Below are 19612 nucleotides of genomic sequence, written 5' to 3' on the forward strand. Positions count from 1 at the left end.
CCACCTTCCTGACTGAGTACTCCAGGGAGGCTCACATCATCACCCTGCTGGCTGGGAGAGCACAAGAGTGGGGAATGGCGTTTTGGGATTCTGGCGCCCCTGAGTGCAACAGTTTCACCCTCTTCTCATCGACCATGAAGAGGGTCTTCGATTGGGCTGTTTCCGGACGTGCTGCGACATGTCAACTCTTCCATATCCGCCAAGATAATCGGTCCATCTCGGACTACTCCATCAAGTTCTGGACCCTGGCTGCCTCGGTGGGTTTGAGCCACACAGCGTTCACAGAGCCTTCTACAGCGGGCTGTCTGACCAGAGTCAAGACGAGCTGACCACCTGCAAGCTATCTACTTCTCTGGACGCAGTCATAGACCTGGCCATCCGTGTGGAGTTGCAGCTGAGAACGACGAGCAGTGAGACGTACCAGGGAGCCCAACTACCCCCGAGCTCCACCCATTCCCTGTCCCAGTCGTCAGGTCCCGAGAGAAGACCCCGAACCTGAACCCATGCAAATCGATCGTAGCAGGCTGTCACCGTAGGAGAGAGATAGGAGGATGTTGGAACAAGTCATCGCATCAGCAACTGCCCGGTAAAAGACAGCGCCCATCAGAGAGGGGGTCCTGAGAGGCATCTCCATTGATCCATCCCCCTCAACCTCCCAATCCACCCTGCTCACCAACATTTCCCAGGAGGGGGTACGACACCAGGTGCGGGTCCCCCTCGCCTCGACTGGACCCTAACCCTAACTTCATCTGCCCCACTTTGGTTTGTCGGCTGGGAGTCCCCACCACCACTGTCACTCAAGCCCTTCAGTCACTCAAGCCCTTCAGACCAACACTGTCATGGGCGCCCCTCTGGCGGGCTGGAGCCCCGGCTGCCATAAGTCCTGTCTCCTGTCAGCCTCCAGTCAGTCCTCACCTACCCTGTGAAATTAAGAAACTCCCCCCTGACCTGTCATCTCTTCTAGCCGTCTATCAGGACATCGGCCAAGTCTTCAGTAAGTCCTGAGCCTGCTCCCCGCCTCCTCACTGGACCTACAACTGCACCATAGACTTGCTACCCGGCTCTACATTACATTACATTACATTATTGGCATTTGGCAGACGCTCTTATCCAGAGCGACGTACAACAAAGTGCATACCCATAACCAGGGATAAGTTTGCTGAAAGACCCTAGAGGGAAGTACAATTTCAACTGCTACCTGTACAACAAAGATAAGGACGAGGGCCTTTTTTTTCTTTTTTTTTTTGAGAACAAAGAAACAAACAAGCAGAGCAAAGGTGGCCAAAGTTAACTATCCAAACACTGCTTACCTAGCCAACTAAAAATACCGATACACAAAGCAAGTGACAGAGACAACAATTAAGGTTCACAGGGAGGTAGGGAGGGATGGGGAGAGGTGCTGCTTGAAGAGGTGTGTCTTCAGCTTGCGCTTGAAGGTGGGGAGAGATTCTACAGTTACAGTACAGTTAGATTCTACAGGCTCTACTCTCCACACCATTATAAGTACCTGGTCATGCCATTTGGCCTCACTAACACTCTGGCAGTCTTCCAGAACCTTATCAATGATGTCCTGGGAGACATGATATCTAAATTTGTCTTTGTTTACTAGGACAGCATCCTCATATTCTCTGCCTTGCTGGAAGATCACATAAAATAATGTTCTATTTGCATACTAATGTAAACCTTTTTACAAGTTAAAAAAAAAGTGTTTATGCGGTACCACCCTGGTGACAAGCATTTGTACATTTTTAGAACATGCCTTGTTTTCTGGGGGTGCAACAAGCCCCATGGTGGCAGCGGATGAAGAACTCTCTGGAAGTGGTGGCAGTTGGTGAGATGCCCTCTGGGAGTGGCGGCTGGGGAGGACTACGAGACTGCTTTACACTTGGTGGGTTCACTGGAGACCAGGGAATCTGGGGATGGCTGTGGCTCAGCCCTGGTGCTTCTATGCCGTTCACAGAACTCAACAATTAGGCAACAGCTAACAGCTGTGATCATTGGCAATGAGCCACAGCTGCCCCCATCTCAGTGGAGCTGAGCTGACACTGTCAATGTTCCTGTGACTCTCCCACGGATTCATACAACCAGAATCCAGGCCTACAACCAGCCCTGATAATTGTAGCTGTATACAGCATGTTAATACTGTGTTCAAAATGAATTTAAAGAGATGAGACTGGCACTCCAAAAAAATAACAAATTGTATGATGATGTGTTGTCAAATGAGTGAAAATGCTAAATGTATTTGAGTTAAGTACCTTGTCATCAAATGAGCCATGAAACTCAAAATATGAATGGTTTTTATTGAGTTGTGTGACCAACATTATGGTACTGATATGAAATATGTTTAAGCCTATAAGTGACACTACAACACTACAATAACACTTATTCCCTACATGACAATTAGCATCTCAGCCTTGTAAGGTTTTGGTTCTTCATCTCTGTTGCATTAAAGCACCACCACAGGGTCATTGAATTGTATATATATATATATATATATTTTTTTTTACTTATTCAAGAGACTGTTGCTTATTGTTTAGATTTTGTATCCATTGATCCAATCAATCACAAACCATAATCCTTTCTTAAGCAGGTGCATTTATTATTTTCAGACCCCAGACTAACTAGATGCTTGCTAAACAGTCACATACATATCTTAGCTGTAAGCAGTTAGTTGGCTTCCTTTTATTCAGCCTATTTGATATGTTTCTGTGGTATTGGGAAGTCCCCAAAATTATTTAATTCATGTTTTCTGTCCCTTCATTTTGGAACTGTAATGGTGCGTAGTGGTGTGTTAAAGGTTAGAATGATAACTCAGCTCATACCAAAATGGTGTTTAGACTCTTCTTCATCCATTCACATGATTAACATTATGCGTTCCATACACATTCCTGGTTTGAAAAGTTCAATTCTGTTCGGCAAGTTGCTTTTACTAAATTATGGATTCAACAGAATATTCACATTATTTACTATTTAAATGTGAAATTACAAAAGGCACTCCAAATATGGTCCCTGGTCATGTGAACTTCTCACATATCTGTATGCAAATTTATTTGGGTAATTTTTTAATATTGACCACGAGAGGGCGATAGATCATATAAAAATGAGCCATTAATGTTTTAAAATAATCTGCATGAGGCATCCTTTTCTGCTATCTAATGCAATTAGAAAAAAAGTGAGCACACAGGAAACTTTAAATTGCAAGCCTGCCCTAACATGATAAATTTTGAGATAGCCTGCAGTCAGCTAATCAACACAGTACAATATTCAGTGTTAAAATAATTGATGTAACACTGGTTTTAACACTAAACATCTGGGTGGCTGTTTCTGTCACACAGATTTGCAGACCACATTAAATGTGGACATGAATCCATGTCTGACAGATTCACTTTTTGGCCCATTGTGTCTTACCTCCAAATCTGTGTGACACTGTGGTGTTACTAAATAGTTTGATGACTCTGGTCCGTATCTTCTTCATTTTGAGTCCATACACAATGGGGTTGAACAGCGGGGGAATCACAAGAAACTCTACGGCCATGAAGTTGCGCAAGCCCAGCGGAAGGACTTTAGAGTTGTGTCTGCTGTAAATGTGATCAAACATCGTCGCAACAATGAAACTGACGATTGATATTAGGTGCGGCACGCAGGTCTCCATAAACTTTGACCTCCCCTCGCTGGATCGCAGACAAACTTTTACTATCTGCCCGTAAGTATACAAGATGAGAAATACATTTAAGAATTGTATTGTCACAATGATTATCCCCCACATATTATTGATGGTGGTGGGGATGCAAGACAATTTCATTATGAACCCGTTGTCACAGAACAGTTTGTCGATGTGAGTCCCACATAGAGGGAGCCTGAGTGTCAAAATAAGAGCTACCACCACCTCAGAAATTGGCAGAAGCCAAGCGTATAACAACAGACTTCTAACCATAAGAGGCGTCATGATTGTGTGGTACTGTAATGGCCTGCATATTGCCACATACCTGTCATATGACATCACAGTTAACAAGGTTATCTCACACATGACAGAACTGTAGATGACACACGCCTGTGCCAAACAGCCACTGTACAAGATGACATGCACATTTGAGAGAATATCCAGGAGGATTTTAGGGTAGAACCCCGTAGTGCCATATAGTCCATTAATGCACAGATGGGACAGCAAGACATACATGGGCTCATGCAGGTCCCTCTCCAAGCAGATTATCAAGATCACAGTTAGGTTTACTAAGATAATCAGTAGGTAAATAAGGAGAGTAAAGGAGAAGTAAATGGATCTGTATGTTCTTGCATCTTGCAATCCAGAGAGAGTAAATACTTTGACAGTAGATGTGTTCTCCATTTTTCTTCACACTTTTTGTAGAAAAATGCTCTGAAAGTTGAAAATATTAATGTCAAATGTGACTGTCAAATGACACTATGCAGAACAACATGCCATTGCCTACTTCTCTATATTCAACTATTTTACACACAGCTTTTCTGAAAAGAACCATTGACTTATTTTACAATTTATTGGTTAATGTTGGTAATTAAATATTTTATTTCAAATACTGAAGTAAAAATGTTTGAACACATGGAAAATGTACCCATAGGTGCTTGGAGAGCATATCACCAGATGCATAGAGGGACTATGCAAAAAAAGGACAATGATTCCTACACAGATCAACTGATATGGATCATGCATTACCACAAATTCTAGCTGTCACTCTCCACTATTACCTCAAATTCGTTCTTTTGAATTTCAAATCCAACGTGCTGGAGTACACAATCAAAACCACAAAAAGGGTTTAATTGTTCCATTTTGCCTTTAACTGCAGGAAAGGAATATAATGCTACCTAGCAATGTAAAGATGGTCTTCTTTTTAATTAACCAGTAAATAATTAATGCCAATAATGAATATTTTGTCTGGATTAATTAAAAGCAACTCAGTATTCAGCCCAATGTTACCGAGCTACCAATAATATGAAAATCTACTTCCCATTGTTTTATAGTGAGCTAGTCAAATCGGCTGGCTAAAGAAGCTACACTTAACACAATAAAGCTTCAAAGACAATAGCTTGTACTAATTGTACCATATTCTCATTCTCTTCACAGTGAGAAAATACTTGCAGAGAGTATGATTAAAAAAGGTAAATACTCATATAAACATTATATTTATTTTCATGCATAAACTCAGGGTAGTGACCGAATAAACCACTGAAAATACACAACCCTGTTACCCATGCTTCTAAAAAGTAATGTGAAGATACATAAGTAATAACGTGTGCATAATAAATAATGTTACCTGTTCAAAAGACCCAGACATTCACAACCTGTGCTTGGAAAGTGAACATCATCACCAACCACAGCAAGCTTTATTGTTCCCCTTAAGGGACTTAATCTGGGGTAATTGCCTTCAATTAGGAGATTATACAGGTACTATTGCTTACATTAAAAAAAACCCTACCTACCTGGTTTCAGTTTTTCTCAGATGTGAAGTTAAAAGACAACAGTTGAATGATTATTGTGACAGTCCATTTATGGAAAGCCAATGCTTTAAAATTGTTCACTTGGAAGCATATCCAGTGAAATGTACAGACAATTGATTTTTTTTAGTTTATCTACAGTTTAGACTGAGTATAACTCAGACATTACAGGTTCAAGTCACCTGCCCAACACCAGTGACTATAATTTATAAGCTCAGTTCTCTAACCATTATACAAAACTGCCCCATACGACAGGCATTGGGAAAGGCAGCAGAAGGTTTTGTTTCTTTAAAATCACTTTGCAATCTCTTATTTTGAATGTCTTATAAAAGTGTGAGTCTCAGTTTTCGTCTCAGTAAAATATCAAGAAGGTGGCACAGAAGGCCCATAAACAATACATGTAAATTTAGCTAAACAAAGGCAATTAGAAAAACAATTAATTTTAGAAACAAAAGTAAGTGCCACTATATCTGTCCACAACTATGTCTAAAACATTGATATCCCAAAAGGAAATACAAAAAACTAGACGGCTAAAGAGGGCCAAGACATGATGCAGTCTGAAGAGATGAGTCTTCAGTCACCATTGAAAAATGTGTGAGGTCTCTGTTATTGAATTAATAGCTCAATACATGTTGTGGGGGCAGTGGGGTAGAATTGAGAGATATAATCAAGCTATAATGATTTATTTAGCTGCTTCAGTAACCGACTGGTCACATCTAGATAAAAGTGATCACTGAGTGTATAAACAAAGGATGTGTGATTGATTGAGTGGACTGAGAAATATGATAAAATACTCCACTGGGCTGTATCATTATTTGTGATGTTGCTGCTGCAGGTGGCAGTTTAGTATAATGGTTAGGGAACTGGGTTTCTAATTGAAGTTGCAGTTCATTTCCTTGGTAGGGCTCTGTTGTTGAACATTGAACAAAGAACTTCTATAAGCAATCAGCTGTGTAAATTTGAAGTGTCTGCTACTGCAACTGCTTAAGATTGAAGCAGAGGCAGTTTTATTAAAATAAAATAAAACACACAAAAATGCATATATCTAGAACTCACATGATTTTACTATAATTATTTTTATTTTTATTTCAATTGCCGAAACCAAAGAATGCATCACTGTGACCCATTGACATCACCAAACTGTTGCATTCTTCTTTTGTGATGCAAGCTTTTACTGCAGCCTCTTTCAGATGTTGGGGGTAAATGCATGCTCAATTAGGTTTACGTCTGTTTCGGGTCATTGTCTTGCTGCATAATGAAGTTCCTCCCAATTAATTTGGGCACATTTCTCTATAAGTAGGCACACAGAATGTTTTGTAGACTGAATTCATCCTGCTGCAACCATCATGCAACCATCATTTAATCTGTTTTCTGATATGATGCAGGATTATACCGTATGATAGGACTGACTGACCAAATATTTTATTGAAAAGGTTTTAAACCTGTTGCATATACCCTCACTTGAAGCAGGTGAGACCAATACATATGTACATTTTTGTTCTTTAAGGAACACATTTCCCAAATGTTCCCTGAACATAACATAATGTTCTATTTGGGTACTAATATATACCTACGTAAAATAAATTTGTTTATGTGGTACCACCCCAGTGACCAGCATTTGTACCTTTTTAGAACATGCATTGTTTTCTGGGGGTGTAACAAGCCCCATGGTGGCAGCGGATGAAGAACTCTCTGGAAGCGGTGGCAGTTGGTGAGAGGCCCTCTGGGAGTAGCGGTTGGGGAGGACTACGAGACTGCTTTACACTTGGTGGGTTCACTGGAGACCAGGGAATCTGGGGATGGCTGTGACTCAGCCCCGATTATAGGCCTGAGAGTTAGGCCTTTCACAGAACTCAACAATTAGGCAACGGCTAACAGCTGTGATCATTGGCAATGAGCCACGGCTGCCCCCATGTCTGTGAGTGGAGCTGAGCTGACACTGTCCATGTTCCTGTGACTCTCCCACAGATTCTTACTTTTTTCCTCACCTCATATATTCCTAAATGCTAAGATCAGACTACATGAATTCAGCCAGATTCGCTGACAAATTTTCAGTGTTGACCCCGAATATGAACTTTGGGAAAGACGAATGGGCGTCTTTACACCTTATAGTGTGACATAATCAAAGATCAGCAATGTGGCGTCTGGGATACCCAGACGATAAGTCTAGCATGCCAGAATTTATTATTATTATTTTTTACTATTTTGTCGTGAGACTCTCCTGCCAACGGTCAATGATGTGTTTCTTGACGTTGACTAATAGGATGACATAGGATGACACATAGCGCTTCTGTAGCCATGATTGACAATTTCTTGACCCTCCTCCCCGACAACCGATGAATGATCATGATGACAGCAGATGACACTCTGGGTATTCTGCAGTCGCACAAAAAAATCCAAAATTGTTAAAGAAACCTTTCGTAGTGAGCCAAAATTGGGCGTATTGAATCTCTCAGTGTGACATACTGACAGACAGCCGAGTTAGTGAATCTTCGCCTCCAACGGAAGACTGGCAGTGTCAGATATTTTGGCGCAAAATCGTGCAATGTGACAGCTGCTACAACCACAGACAATGGATGTACAATGAACCAATAGGAGCATCTTAATACTAGATATCACTTACTGCAATGTATGATACATGTTGCACCATAATAAACACATTGTTTTAACATTAATTAATTCAGTCACTATTTCAAGTGCCACCTTAAAATATTACTTGCATGTAGATGAAGTAGCCTAGGCTAATTAAGTGCACCGTTAAAAGTGGTATTGCTTTTGCTTCCGCTTTCAAACCGTGTCGTATTCTGAATAAATAGCCAAAATGAAGACACCCGTCAATGTAGTTAATATCCGAAAGGAAATAGAAAAAAGTAATCGTATTTATAATGAGTTTTTCAGGGCAAAGAAACCATTAGACTTTGGCTTCTTGCTCCACCATCCTCAAATTGTATGGATGTCATGTGATGCAGTCTCTATAATCGTAGGATGGAATCTCTGCTGTTATTATAGATTTATTGGATCTTATCGCAGTGTGACAGCAATGAAAGAGGGATATTGTCGGGGCTACATCGCAGTGACATGTACTAATCATAAAAGATGGCCAATATTGCACAGTGTACAGCCAACATTAACCTACATCAGGAAATATGTGCAATTCTTGATGCAGAATGTTGGATATAAATACTGGCAAATCAATATAAAATAGTTTTTCCTTTGAAAAAACAAAAAAACAAAAACATCACACCAAAACAGGAGCTAAATCAAAGCATCCACAAAAGCCAGTATTCATTTCAGTTTCAGTTAATTTCAGTAATTGTTCCTCTGAAGAAGATCACCCATGGTCCGATTTAAACAAAAGATTGATATCTGCTATTTGGCATTTAATTTTATGAAGCAATGTGTGGTAAGTGTGATTCCTTTCCATGTGTTATCAAAGCTTTACTTGCAACCTAGTTAACTGTTTGAAGGCTGAACAACTGTCTATTATTCAGCCTTCAAACACCACAAGCTTGGCTTCCCTGCTGAAAAAAAACAAACAGCTCAAGCTATGTTTTGAAATAGCTGGTAGCTGGTAATTTCAAGATGGTCATAGCTGGATTTTACAGCAGGGATGAGAATGACATTATGCTGCTTGTTGTTACATTTGCTGTACAATATGGCTCTTACATTTCTATAAGAAATGGCCTGTGCTAACAGAATGGGATGGACAATTATTGAGATCAGTGTTGGTTTTATTTTAAAAATTCCAGACATAAACTGATATCCAATGGTCTTTAAACGTTACCAAGTATGTTCTTAAAATCATGTTTTGTGTGATCATTTGTATTGTCTTGTAGATTGAGCAAGCCATCCACCCAGTTAGTGTTTTGTTGGGATTTTATTAATATTAGTATTTACAAAGAATTTACAAAGATATAGAAATAATATTGTTTTTAGAGAAAAGATAATGGGCCAGTTTCACACACAGATTAAACTTAGTCCTAGACTAAATTCAACTTTGAATGGAGATTCTCTGTACAAATTCATCGCAGAACTAAGCTTTATCTGTGTCCATGAAACTGGCCCAATATATCATGCCCAAACACAGTGGTGGCCTTAAACTCTTGAGTGTATGAAATATGACTGGTTAGGGCCTTCTTCCTGGACTTCTCTTAAATAAAGACCTGGCGGTTTTGTATTTGCATGTGCACGACTTCCCGTTGTGAGTATTGAGAGAAGAGAGTCTTTGTTACAAAGTAGTCCCATCATTCTCTGCAGTGTGACCACGGTGGTAGTGAATTACGACGTGTCCAAATAAATTTGGGTAATTTGGTGACGCAACAGGAGTGCACTGCTAGGCTTTGAATGCTGAAATGGTCATAGAATCAGGTGGTCGTGCCCAAATTTGCTGGCATCTGGGCTGGGCGGTTCCTAGCTGGCTCTTGGTTGAGAGCTGGGGAGCTCCTGTAGCACCCTTCCTGGAACTACAATAGTTAAATGCTACAATAAGAGAAAACATAGAAAGCCCATGTAATAAGACTGCTTACAATACATTATCTTTTTCTTGTATGATAAGAATCTTTCATTTTAGGTTCCTTGCATTTTCTAAAAACTCTTTTGCGTATCTCGGTCAGTTTCAGCCCATATATAATGGGATTTAGAAGAGGAGGAACTATTAGAAATTCCAGTTGCAGGAAGTCACGTAAACTTTGTGGGAAATCCTTTGATCCATATCGACTGAATAATGTGTCAAAAAGGATGGCTATTGTAAAGTTTATCAATGAAAGTAAATGTGGTAAACAGGTCTTCATAAATATCTTCTTGCTCTCCTTTGATTTTATGCATGCATTGATCAATTTCATATAAGAAAACACAATAAAAACAGCATGAGCTATTAATGAAAGGATTAAAAAATATCCAAAGACATTATTAACTGTAGTTGATACACATGAAAGTTTCACAACTGACCAGTTGTCACAGTAAGATTTATCGATGTGGGATCGACACAATTCTAACCTGATTGTTAACATAATTGCAGTGATCACAGTAATGAGGGTAAACAGCCACGAAGACAAAATTAATTTGCCAATAGTTTGTGATGTCATTATGGTGTGGTAATTCAATGGTTTGCATATTGCAACAAACCTATCATAAGCCATTATCATTAATGTTGCAAATTCACACATTACATAACCATATATTACAAATATTTGCAGTATACAACCATTGTATGAGATGTGATGAATGCCATACACTAAGTCAGACAGGAATTTAGGGTAGAAACCAGCTGTTCCATACAGTCCATTAAAACACAGGTTACACAGGAAGATGTACATGGGCTCATGGAGAGCTCTCTCTAGAATAATTGTCACAATCAGAGTCAGATTAAATAAAATAATTAAAATATAAACAAATGAAAAAAAAAAGAAGTATGTGTATTTGTTTCCTTTCGATTCCCTAAGGCTAGAAAGTGTGATCATCATATTGAAAGATATGTTGTCCATGAGGTGAATAATACCTGAGGGGAAGAACAGTTTTGACATTATGAAAACATTTTAGCATATTCTTTCATTAAAATTGAAATAAAATAAGCTGTTACCCACATTTTATTTACATACAGTATTAGCGGATATTATTTGTGCAGACAGAAGCACATACAGGTAATTACATTCCCATTGTTTTGACATTGTTTGTAATGTTAGCCAGTAGTGTGTGGAGGCTCTTGTAGATTCATCTTTGGATGTGTAGAGCATCTTATTGAAAGGGACTAACAATCAATAATAGTCATTAAATAAGAGATTTATGTCTATTAGGGACCCATAAAAATAATATTTCACAAGATGTTGAATACTCTAGAAATACAAATCTGCAGTTTCTCTTTGCTTAATTTTATTGAAGAAACGTTTGGCCTAAGCCCTCAAAATGTAATTTATGAAAGCAACTGTCAATAAAATCATTCCATTCTCACCTGCCTGTAGAGAGATGGAGGTGTTTCAGGTATTGTCTTGAAGTCCAAAGCCAACTGCTGGACTGGACTCCATAGTTGGAGTTTTATCTTTTTTCTGCATGATGTAATATGGCATGTTCTCTTTTCAGTCCTATGATGATATGAACATGGGAATGAATCCATAGTTCCCCATTGACTACTTGCAGTTATAAATATCTTTTCATGAAGTGTGCTTGTTACCACAAACAATTCCACCACTAGATGCTTCTAATTTATGTAGCCAGTGGGACTTTAGGACCCAGGGGCAAATTGTAAGGGCTTAAATGACGAGGTGTGCATAGGGGCAGGATTCTTGCGTCATCAGTCAGCTGCTTAGCAAGGGGAGCGGAGTGGAAAGTGCGGTAAGTTGGAATTGTTTGGCATGCTGTTACACTAGGCCAGCATTAGCTGCCTTATAATAGAGTACGACGCTTATAAGTATGTGGGTTCTTGTAGATCACCGACGGACGAAGACAATCCAGGCATTGGCGTTCCGTGTGTTAAAGGGTGTGCGTGTGCAGTCACCGGTAACTGAAGTACGGAGGCAATTTGTTGGGTTTAACGAGGGTAGGTATGCTTCCCATAAAGTGTGTGGTTTTGATGTGAGCCTTGGGATGGGCCACAATGTGATTTTGCTGTGGTCTGTTTCGTGGAATTTGCAGGTAAATAGAATGATTCTTAAATCTCCGCTAGTGATTCCCTCTTAATCGCAGTAAGGGGTGTATAATAAACAAAGCACTGAAGCGGTGCCCTGCTGTGCGCGCTGAGAATATTCATGTTTAATGTCTTTCAACAGATCGTGTTGGTGTTAAGAGTGTTTGCCTAATTGCTGCTGCGTGCGGGGGGGTGGATGGCCTAACAGAACTGACGTTATACCAGGTTCTGTGTGCTTCGGCGTCTGCGTGCCCCAGTTGTACACCAGGGGATTGGGAGCTGGCTTGTGAATGAACCACGCCACTCGTCGTTTTTGCCATTTTGTTTGGACAGCTAGCCACTGTTTTCCCACATGTTAAGTTTGTATATGTTTATTTATTTATATCATGTCTATGAAAATAAGCTCTTTTAATCATTGATGTTTTACTATTGATGTGGCTTGTTGTGTTTGGGCAGTGTGCAATACCAAGGGTGGGCTGTACTATTGTAATCAACCATTACAATAGTACAGGGGCAGTGTGCAATATCAAGGCTGGGACAAGGGGAGGTGCCAGTGGGCAGGTGTAATTTGGACAATTGTCTAACTGATTATCTTGGCACTTCATGCACTTTACTTGTTACTACATTACTTGTTCTAAATCTTAATTGGCTTTGCTTGGGTTCTCATATTTAGTGGGCAGGGCTCGATGCTCAATGTGTTACGGGGACCACCCGTGTGGTGTGATTATGATTGGTGTGTATTGACCAAGCCTTTTACGGTTAACATGATGTCACCTTGGTTGCGGTGCTTGGGGTGTTGAGTCACTGGGGAGCCCTGTACTTATTGTGGGTTGCCTGTCAATATTGAGCACTGGGGTGCTGCCCAACATTATTTATTGGAATCTTTCATATAAACTTGTGTTTGAGAATTCATGTATGTACCCCGAATACACTGCTGTAAGTAAAGGTTGGTCCTCTACACAACAAATATTTTAATTACTCTGAACGAATGTTATAAATAAAGTATTACTGTATTGCTTTTGATACATCAGCCTCCAATCGTTTCATTCATTTGAATAACACTAGCGTGGGGAGGAATCTTTACTGTAGAGTATCAGTGGGTTCTCCCATCCCCGCCAAATAGATGGGAGTGGCGTAATCATAACATATGGTGGTATAATGGAACTGGGTTTTTGTAGCTAACGGCCACATTTAGACAGATTGAACAACTGATTTGATGACCATTTCAAAAATAGTCACTAGAAAATGTTATTATTAATATAATTAATATTATTTCAAGCAGCAGTCCAGTCATGGAAATGCTTAGCGTATTGGAATATACTAAAAACCTCCTGTTAGCCCCCAAACTGTGTTCTTTTGTCTACCAAAAGAGAAAGGTCTAACAAAGGTGTGTGTACAACCCATTCTGGACAAGGCAGTTTCCACAAACCATTCAGCTAATAAGGGTGGACTTGCCCCAGCTGTAGGAAACTCTTGCCCATATTATTTGTAGATTTCATACGAAAATGCTGCAAACGCGTGAAAAAAGGTTAAAAAATGATGCACTGCGTGGAATTCTCTCTTTATAAATCACAGTCAATGTCCCACAATGAACCATAAATGCATAATGGAATGCCCAATGTGATGATGATCAAATCATAAAAGAGAAACTTTTGGGGTATAACCATGACACCTCATTTAACTTGCCTACATCACATTTGTAAATGTTTATTGAAATATTTTATAGATTTTATGTCCATTCTAGTTACAGATGCAGAGACCTTGCCTTCATATGCATTCATGTATGTAGGCTATGTATGAACAGTATGTATTTGCCTTTATCTTACAAAGAATACTGTAATTGTAATATTTAAGGTGGCACGGATGGTGTAGTGGTCCCAATGTATGCTGGGATAGGCTCCATCCCCCCTGCGACCCTGTTCAGGATAAGCGGGTTAAGATAATGGATGGATGGATGTAATATTTAAGTGAATCCATTGATAAAAATCTGTTCCGTAATGGTGGTAGTGGTGGTTATGGTTTCGTAACTGAAGTATAATACATTATGAATATTTGCATGTTTCCTTGGGGATGGGTAGCTAGTAGGTGTCTGTTCTCGGGCAGATCATGGTCAGATGTGGCCCTGAGCATTTGAATAGTGCTGTGCAAGTGCTGACTAACAAAATGGGATGGAAAATTATTGAGGCCAACAAATTTATTTGAAGAATTCTAGACCTTAACTAATGGTCTTTAAATGTTACCATGTTTCTCAGTTAACAGTGTTTTTGCGAAGTTTTGTTTTTATTGGTTTGTAGATAAAGCAAGGCATTCACTCAGTTCGTGTTTTATGGGGATTTTATTAACATTATTTACAAATAATTTCTAAAATTTCTATAATGGGCCAGTTTCACAGACACAGATTAAGCTCAGTTCTAGTCTAATTCCTTTTTTAATGGAGATTCTGGGTATAAAATTCACTTCAGTCCAGAACCTACCTGTGTCCATGACACCAGCCCAATATGTCATGCCCAAACACAATATTGGCCTTGCACTCATACCAGAGGGTGACAGATGAGATGGGTCTCTTAAATAATTTGCATGCTCACCTGGTCCAGGGCAGGTTAGGTCCAGGCTATCAGATTGAAACATATAAAAGCACTGCCCTTTGACCAGTCAACGTCTTGCAACACGGTATCTCTCTATTCCTGGAGGTTCTGTAGAACTCAGGGCTGTTTTCACTGGAGACCAAATTAATCCATTCACTTCCTCTGTGAACGCACTATATGTTATGTATGGGGCAGAGAACCCAGACGCAGACCACAGGATAATACCAAAAATCGTAGTTTAATGTTCAGTGGTCAAAAGCCAAGAGATCCAGTACAAAGCCAAGAACGAAAAGCAAAAGAATAGTCGAAAAACAAAAAAAAAAATCACAGGGCAAAGATACAAAACTCGTAGTCAATAATATTAAACACGTCGAAAAACCAGAAGATCAGATGAGCAAACAAAACAAGAGGGCAAGGCAGGTACAGAAGTCAAGGGAAAGGGGTGTCTATCATGAATCTCAATAATAAGGCTTACACAAAATCGGCACTTACTACGATCGACGTTCTGACAAAGAAGAATACTGAGAATGGGGTTTAAATACAAGAGGGAAGGTGACAATCTAGGTGGGGCAGAGAAAAAGGTGGGCTAAACTAATTGACAACAGGTGGGAAAACATAATGGGTTAATAACATAATAACAGAGGGGAGACGAAAACGCGGACTGGATGCACGAAACCAACATGTAAAAAACATACGGCTCCGGATTAGGGAGTAGACATTGCACAGGTTGAAGACGTAGTGATAGTTAGGAGACAGGTGCGAACACTTCACTGAAACAAATGAGTAACAAGGGATAGGGGAGGGGGTGGGACAGGGTAATAGCCAGCTTGATTCTGGAAACGTGGAATGTAGAGTGAATCCGGCGCATGGTGGATGGGAGTCTGACTCGCACTGCTGTGGGACTGAGGATCTTGGTGATTTGAAAGGGAGCAATGTATCTAGGCGCCAGCTTACGTGTCTCAACGCGAAGAGGGATGTCTCTGGTGGTCAGGAAAACCTTTTGTCCAACACGGTAGGTGGGTGCCTTGGACCGACGGTGCCAGGTCCTGATGCAGCTCCCACCTCCTCCTCTTGGGCAGGGAACAACGGGGGTTGATAACCTAGACAGCACTCGAAAGGAGACAACTTAGAGGCAGAGGAGGTGTGGGAGTTAATGGTGTATTCGGTCCAGGGCAACATCTGACTCCACGAAGCAGCGTTACGCTCACAAAGGCACCTAAGCACCGTCTGGATCACCTGGTTGGCCCGCTCGGTCTGACCGTTGGTCTGAGGGTGAAAACCTGAAGATAAACTAGATGAAGAACCAATGTGCCGTGAATTGGGGACCTCTATCAGTGACAATGTTGGAGGGAATACCGTGAAGACGAATGACATGTTGGGTAAGTAAGTTGGCTGTCTCTTTGGCTGAGGTGAGGGGAACAAAATGCAAAGCTTTGGAGAATCTATCTACTATAGTGAGTATGGTGGTGAAAGTGTTGGAGGGGGGCAAACCAGTGACAAAATCTAGTGCTATGTGAGACCAAGGGCGGTGAGGGATGGGAAGGGGTTGTAACAGACCTGATGGGGGTGAGTGAGATGGTTTACCTCGGGCACAGACCGAGCAGGCAGTGACAAAGTTCAGCATATCCTTCTTGAGGCCTGACCACCAGAATCTTCTTTGGATGAATGAGGTGGTGCGTGAGATCCCGGGGTGGCATGAGAGGAGAGAAGCGTGTCCCCATTGTAACACCTGCGACCTGGCTGCTGGTAGTACATACAGGCGGTCAACAGGACAGTTACTGGGGCCTGCTTCACCGTTCTGGGCCGTGCGGACAATGTCCTCGATCTCCAACTGTCCCGCGTTGATGAAACAGGATGTCCGGCCTTTCCTCCTTGCTGGAAGGTTCAAACCATCTGGATAGGGCGTCGGGCTTGACATTCTTTGATCCTGGACGGTAAGCAAGGGTAAAATTAAATCTCGAAAAGAATAGCACCCATCGGGCCTGGCGAGAGTTAAGCCTCTTGGCGGTTTGCAGGTACTCCAGGTTCTTGTGGTCGGTCCACACCAAGAAGGGGACCCGAGTTCCCTCCAGCCAGTGCCTCCACTCTTCCAAGGCTAGTTTCACTGCCAGGAGTTCACGGTTGCCAATGTCGTAATTCTCCTCAGTGGTAGATAGGCGGCGAGAGAAGAACGCACAGGGATGAACCTTGTTGTCCTTGCTGGCGCGTTGCGATAGGACCGCCCCTACCCCGATGTTCGAGGCATCCACCTCAACGTTGAATTGTCTGGTCGGGTCGGGTTTGATCAGGATAGGGGCTGTGGTGAATCAGTCTTTCAGACTGATAAAGGCCTGATTGTCCTTCTCGTTCCACTTGAAGATACATTTGTTGGATGTGAGGGCAGTAAGAGGAGCAGCAGTGGTGCTGTAGTTCCGGATGAAACGACGGTAAAAGTTAGCAAACCCCAGGAAATGTTGCAGGTCCTTGCGACTGGTGGGTTGAGGCCACTCGACCACTGCTGTAACCTTCTTGGGGTCCATGCGGATGTTGCCGGTTGAAATGATGTATCCCAGGAACGAGGTGGTGGAAACGTGGAAGACACATTTCTCTGGTTTCACGAACAAACGGTTCTCTAGCAGGCGCTGGAGAACTTGACGAACGTGTTGGATGTGTTCCTCCTTGGACATTGAGTGAATCAGGATGTCATCTAGGTATACGAAGACAAACTGGTTAATCATGTCCCCCAACACATCGTTAATCAGGTTCTGGAAGACGGCAGGCGCATTAGTAAGACCGAACGGCATCACCAAGTATTCCCAATGGCCTGTAGGGGTGTTAAAGGCTGTTTTCCACTCATCCCCCTCACGGATACGCACCAGATGGTAAGCATTGCGTAGGTCCAGCTAGGTGAAGATGGTAGCCTCCTGTAGCTGTTCGAATGCTGAGGCCATGAGGGGGAGAGGGTAGTGATTCTTGACGGTGACGTCGTTCAGGGCTCTGTAATCTATACATGGGCGTAAGGATCCATCCTTCTTGCCCACAAAGAAGAATCCTGCTCCAGCAGGAGATGATGACGGGCGAATGATGCCTGCAGCTAGAGACTCCCTGAGGTATTTCTCCATGGTCTCAGTCTCAGGATGGGACAGAGAGAACAGCCGTCCTCTGGACGGGGTGGTTCCTGGCAGTAAGTTGATGGCACAATCATAGGGTCGATGCGGAGGTAGAGATGTGGCCCGAGACTTACAGAAGACCTCTCCAAGGTCCAGGTACTCAGGTGGGATCCCTTCCAGATCCGGAGCCTTCTCGGGAGTCCTTCTCAAGACGGGGGTGTGGGCTTGGCGAAGGCAATGAGCGGAACAGAATGGGCTCCAGCCCAAAATCTCATGCCTCTCCCAGTCCACCTCAGGATTGTGTTTCCCAAGCCAGGGATGGCCCAGGACGATGGGGGAATGAGGGGAATCTATGATGTGGAGCACCAGCTCCTCTTGATGGTTGCCGGAGATTAGCATCTTGAGAGGAATGCTTCTATGGGTGATGCTGGCCAGCCTCTGGCCACTGAGTGAATTGGCCATCAGCGGTCCAGGAAACTTGCTTAACCGGGAAACAGGTGCGTGTTTGGAGGAGACTTCAACAGGAGTCACGCCCACTAGTGCTCCCCCAGTGACTAGAGTCTGGAAGTCGATGGCAAAGTCTGACACACTGCGTTCCCCCTGACGCATGCCCAGAATCTCACGCGCTGCTTCACGACCATGCCTAGAGCGGTCGAACATTCGCTTCATCTCTTCCATGAACAGCCCTGAAGTCTGGACACAGGGTAGTCCAGCCTCCCAGGCGGCTGTTCCCCACTTCTTAGCGCATCCCGTGAGTTGTGTGAAGATGTAGGCAACTCGGGATCGCTCAGTGGGGAAGGTAGAAGGCTGCAGCTGGAAGATGAGTTGGCACTGGGTAATAAAAACCCGGCATTCTCCCGGTTCTCCGGCGTACTTCTCGGGGGGCAGAAGGCGAGGTTCACGCACTGGAGCAGGTGGTGCCGTGGGAGCAGCCGCAGCGCTGAGGGGTTCGCAGTCTGGAGGGTCACGGTCAGGTTAGCCAAACAGTCGGACACTGCCCGCAGCTGTTGAGCAAACGAGTCCAACTGCTGCTGCTGGCGTCCCGATGCAGCTCCCTGGTTCCCCAGCACTGGGACTGGTCTGCTGGGTTCATCGTGGTCAGAACGTACTGTTATGTACGGGGCAGAGAACCCAGACGCAGACCACAGGATAATCCAAAAATCGTAGTTTAATGTTCAGTGGTCAAAAGCCAAGAGATCCAGTACAAAGCCAAGAACGAAAAGCAAAAGAATAGTTGAAAAACAAGCGAGAGGTCAAAATCCAGGAAACCACAGGGCGAAGGTACAAAAGGGCAAAAACAAACTCGTAGTCAAAAATACAAAACAACACGTTGAAAAACCAGAAGATCAGATGAGCAGAAGAGGGCAAGGCAGGTACAGAAGTCAAGGCAAAGGGGTGTCTATCATGAATCTCAATAATAAGGCTTACACAAAATCGGCACTTACTACGATAAACGTTCTGACAAAGCAGAATACTGAGAGTGGGGTTTAAATACAAGAGGGAAGGTGACAATCTAGGTGGGGCAGAGAAAAACGTGGGCTAAACAAATTGACAACAGGTGGGAAAACATAATGGGTTAATAACATAATAACAGAGGGGAGACGAAAACGCGGACTGGATGCACGGAACCAACATGTAGAAAACATACGGCTCCGGATTAGGGAGTAGACAATGCACAGGTTGAAGACGTAGTGATAGTTAAGAGACAGGTGCGAACACTTCGCTGAAACAAATGAGTAACAAGGGATAGCATAGGAAGGCGGAGTTATAGAACAGCGCAGAAATGCTAAGACATTACATTAGCGAGTTAGTAACGTGAATATTTCTAAACTACCCAATAAAAGTGATTG

At 42.4% G+C, this 19612-nt stretch overlaps 1 protein-coding gene across 1 annotated transcript; it reads right to left on the minus strand.

Moving 5' to 3' along the window:
• Nucleotides 1-10001: 10001 nt before the first annotated feature.
• On the minus strand, nt 10002-10958 carry LOC133133307 (olfactory receptor 52E8-like). Its single transcript, XM_061249415.1, has one exon. It carries the CDS (start codon nt 10950-10952, stop codon nt 10002-10004), a length of 951 nt encoding a protein of 316 aa, XP_061105399.1. The 5' UTR covers nt 10953-10958.
• Nucleotides 10959-19612: the final 8654 nt, after the last annotated feature.

Source organism: Conger conger, chromosome 7 (genome assembly GCF_963514075.1).
Source record: "Conger conger chromosome 7, fConCon1.1, whole genome shotgun sequence".
Lineage (NCBI taxonomy): Eukaryota > Metazoa > Chordata > Actinopteri > Anguilliformes > Congridae > Conger > Conger conger.

Excerpts from the sequence above, each read along its gene's own strand:
- LOC133133307 (XM_061249415.1), bottom strand. The coding sequence starts at position 10,952 with ATGGACAACATATCTTTCAATATGATGATCACACTTTCTAGCCTTAGG.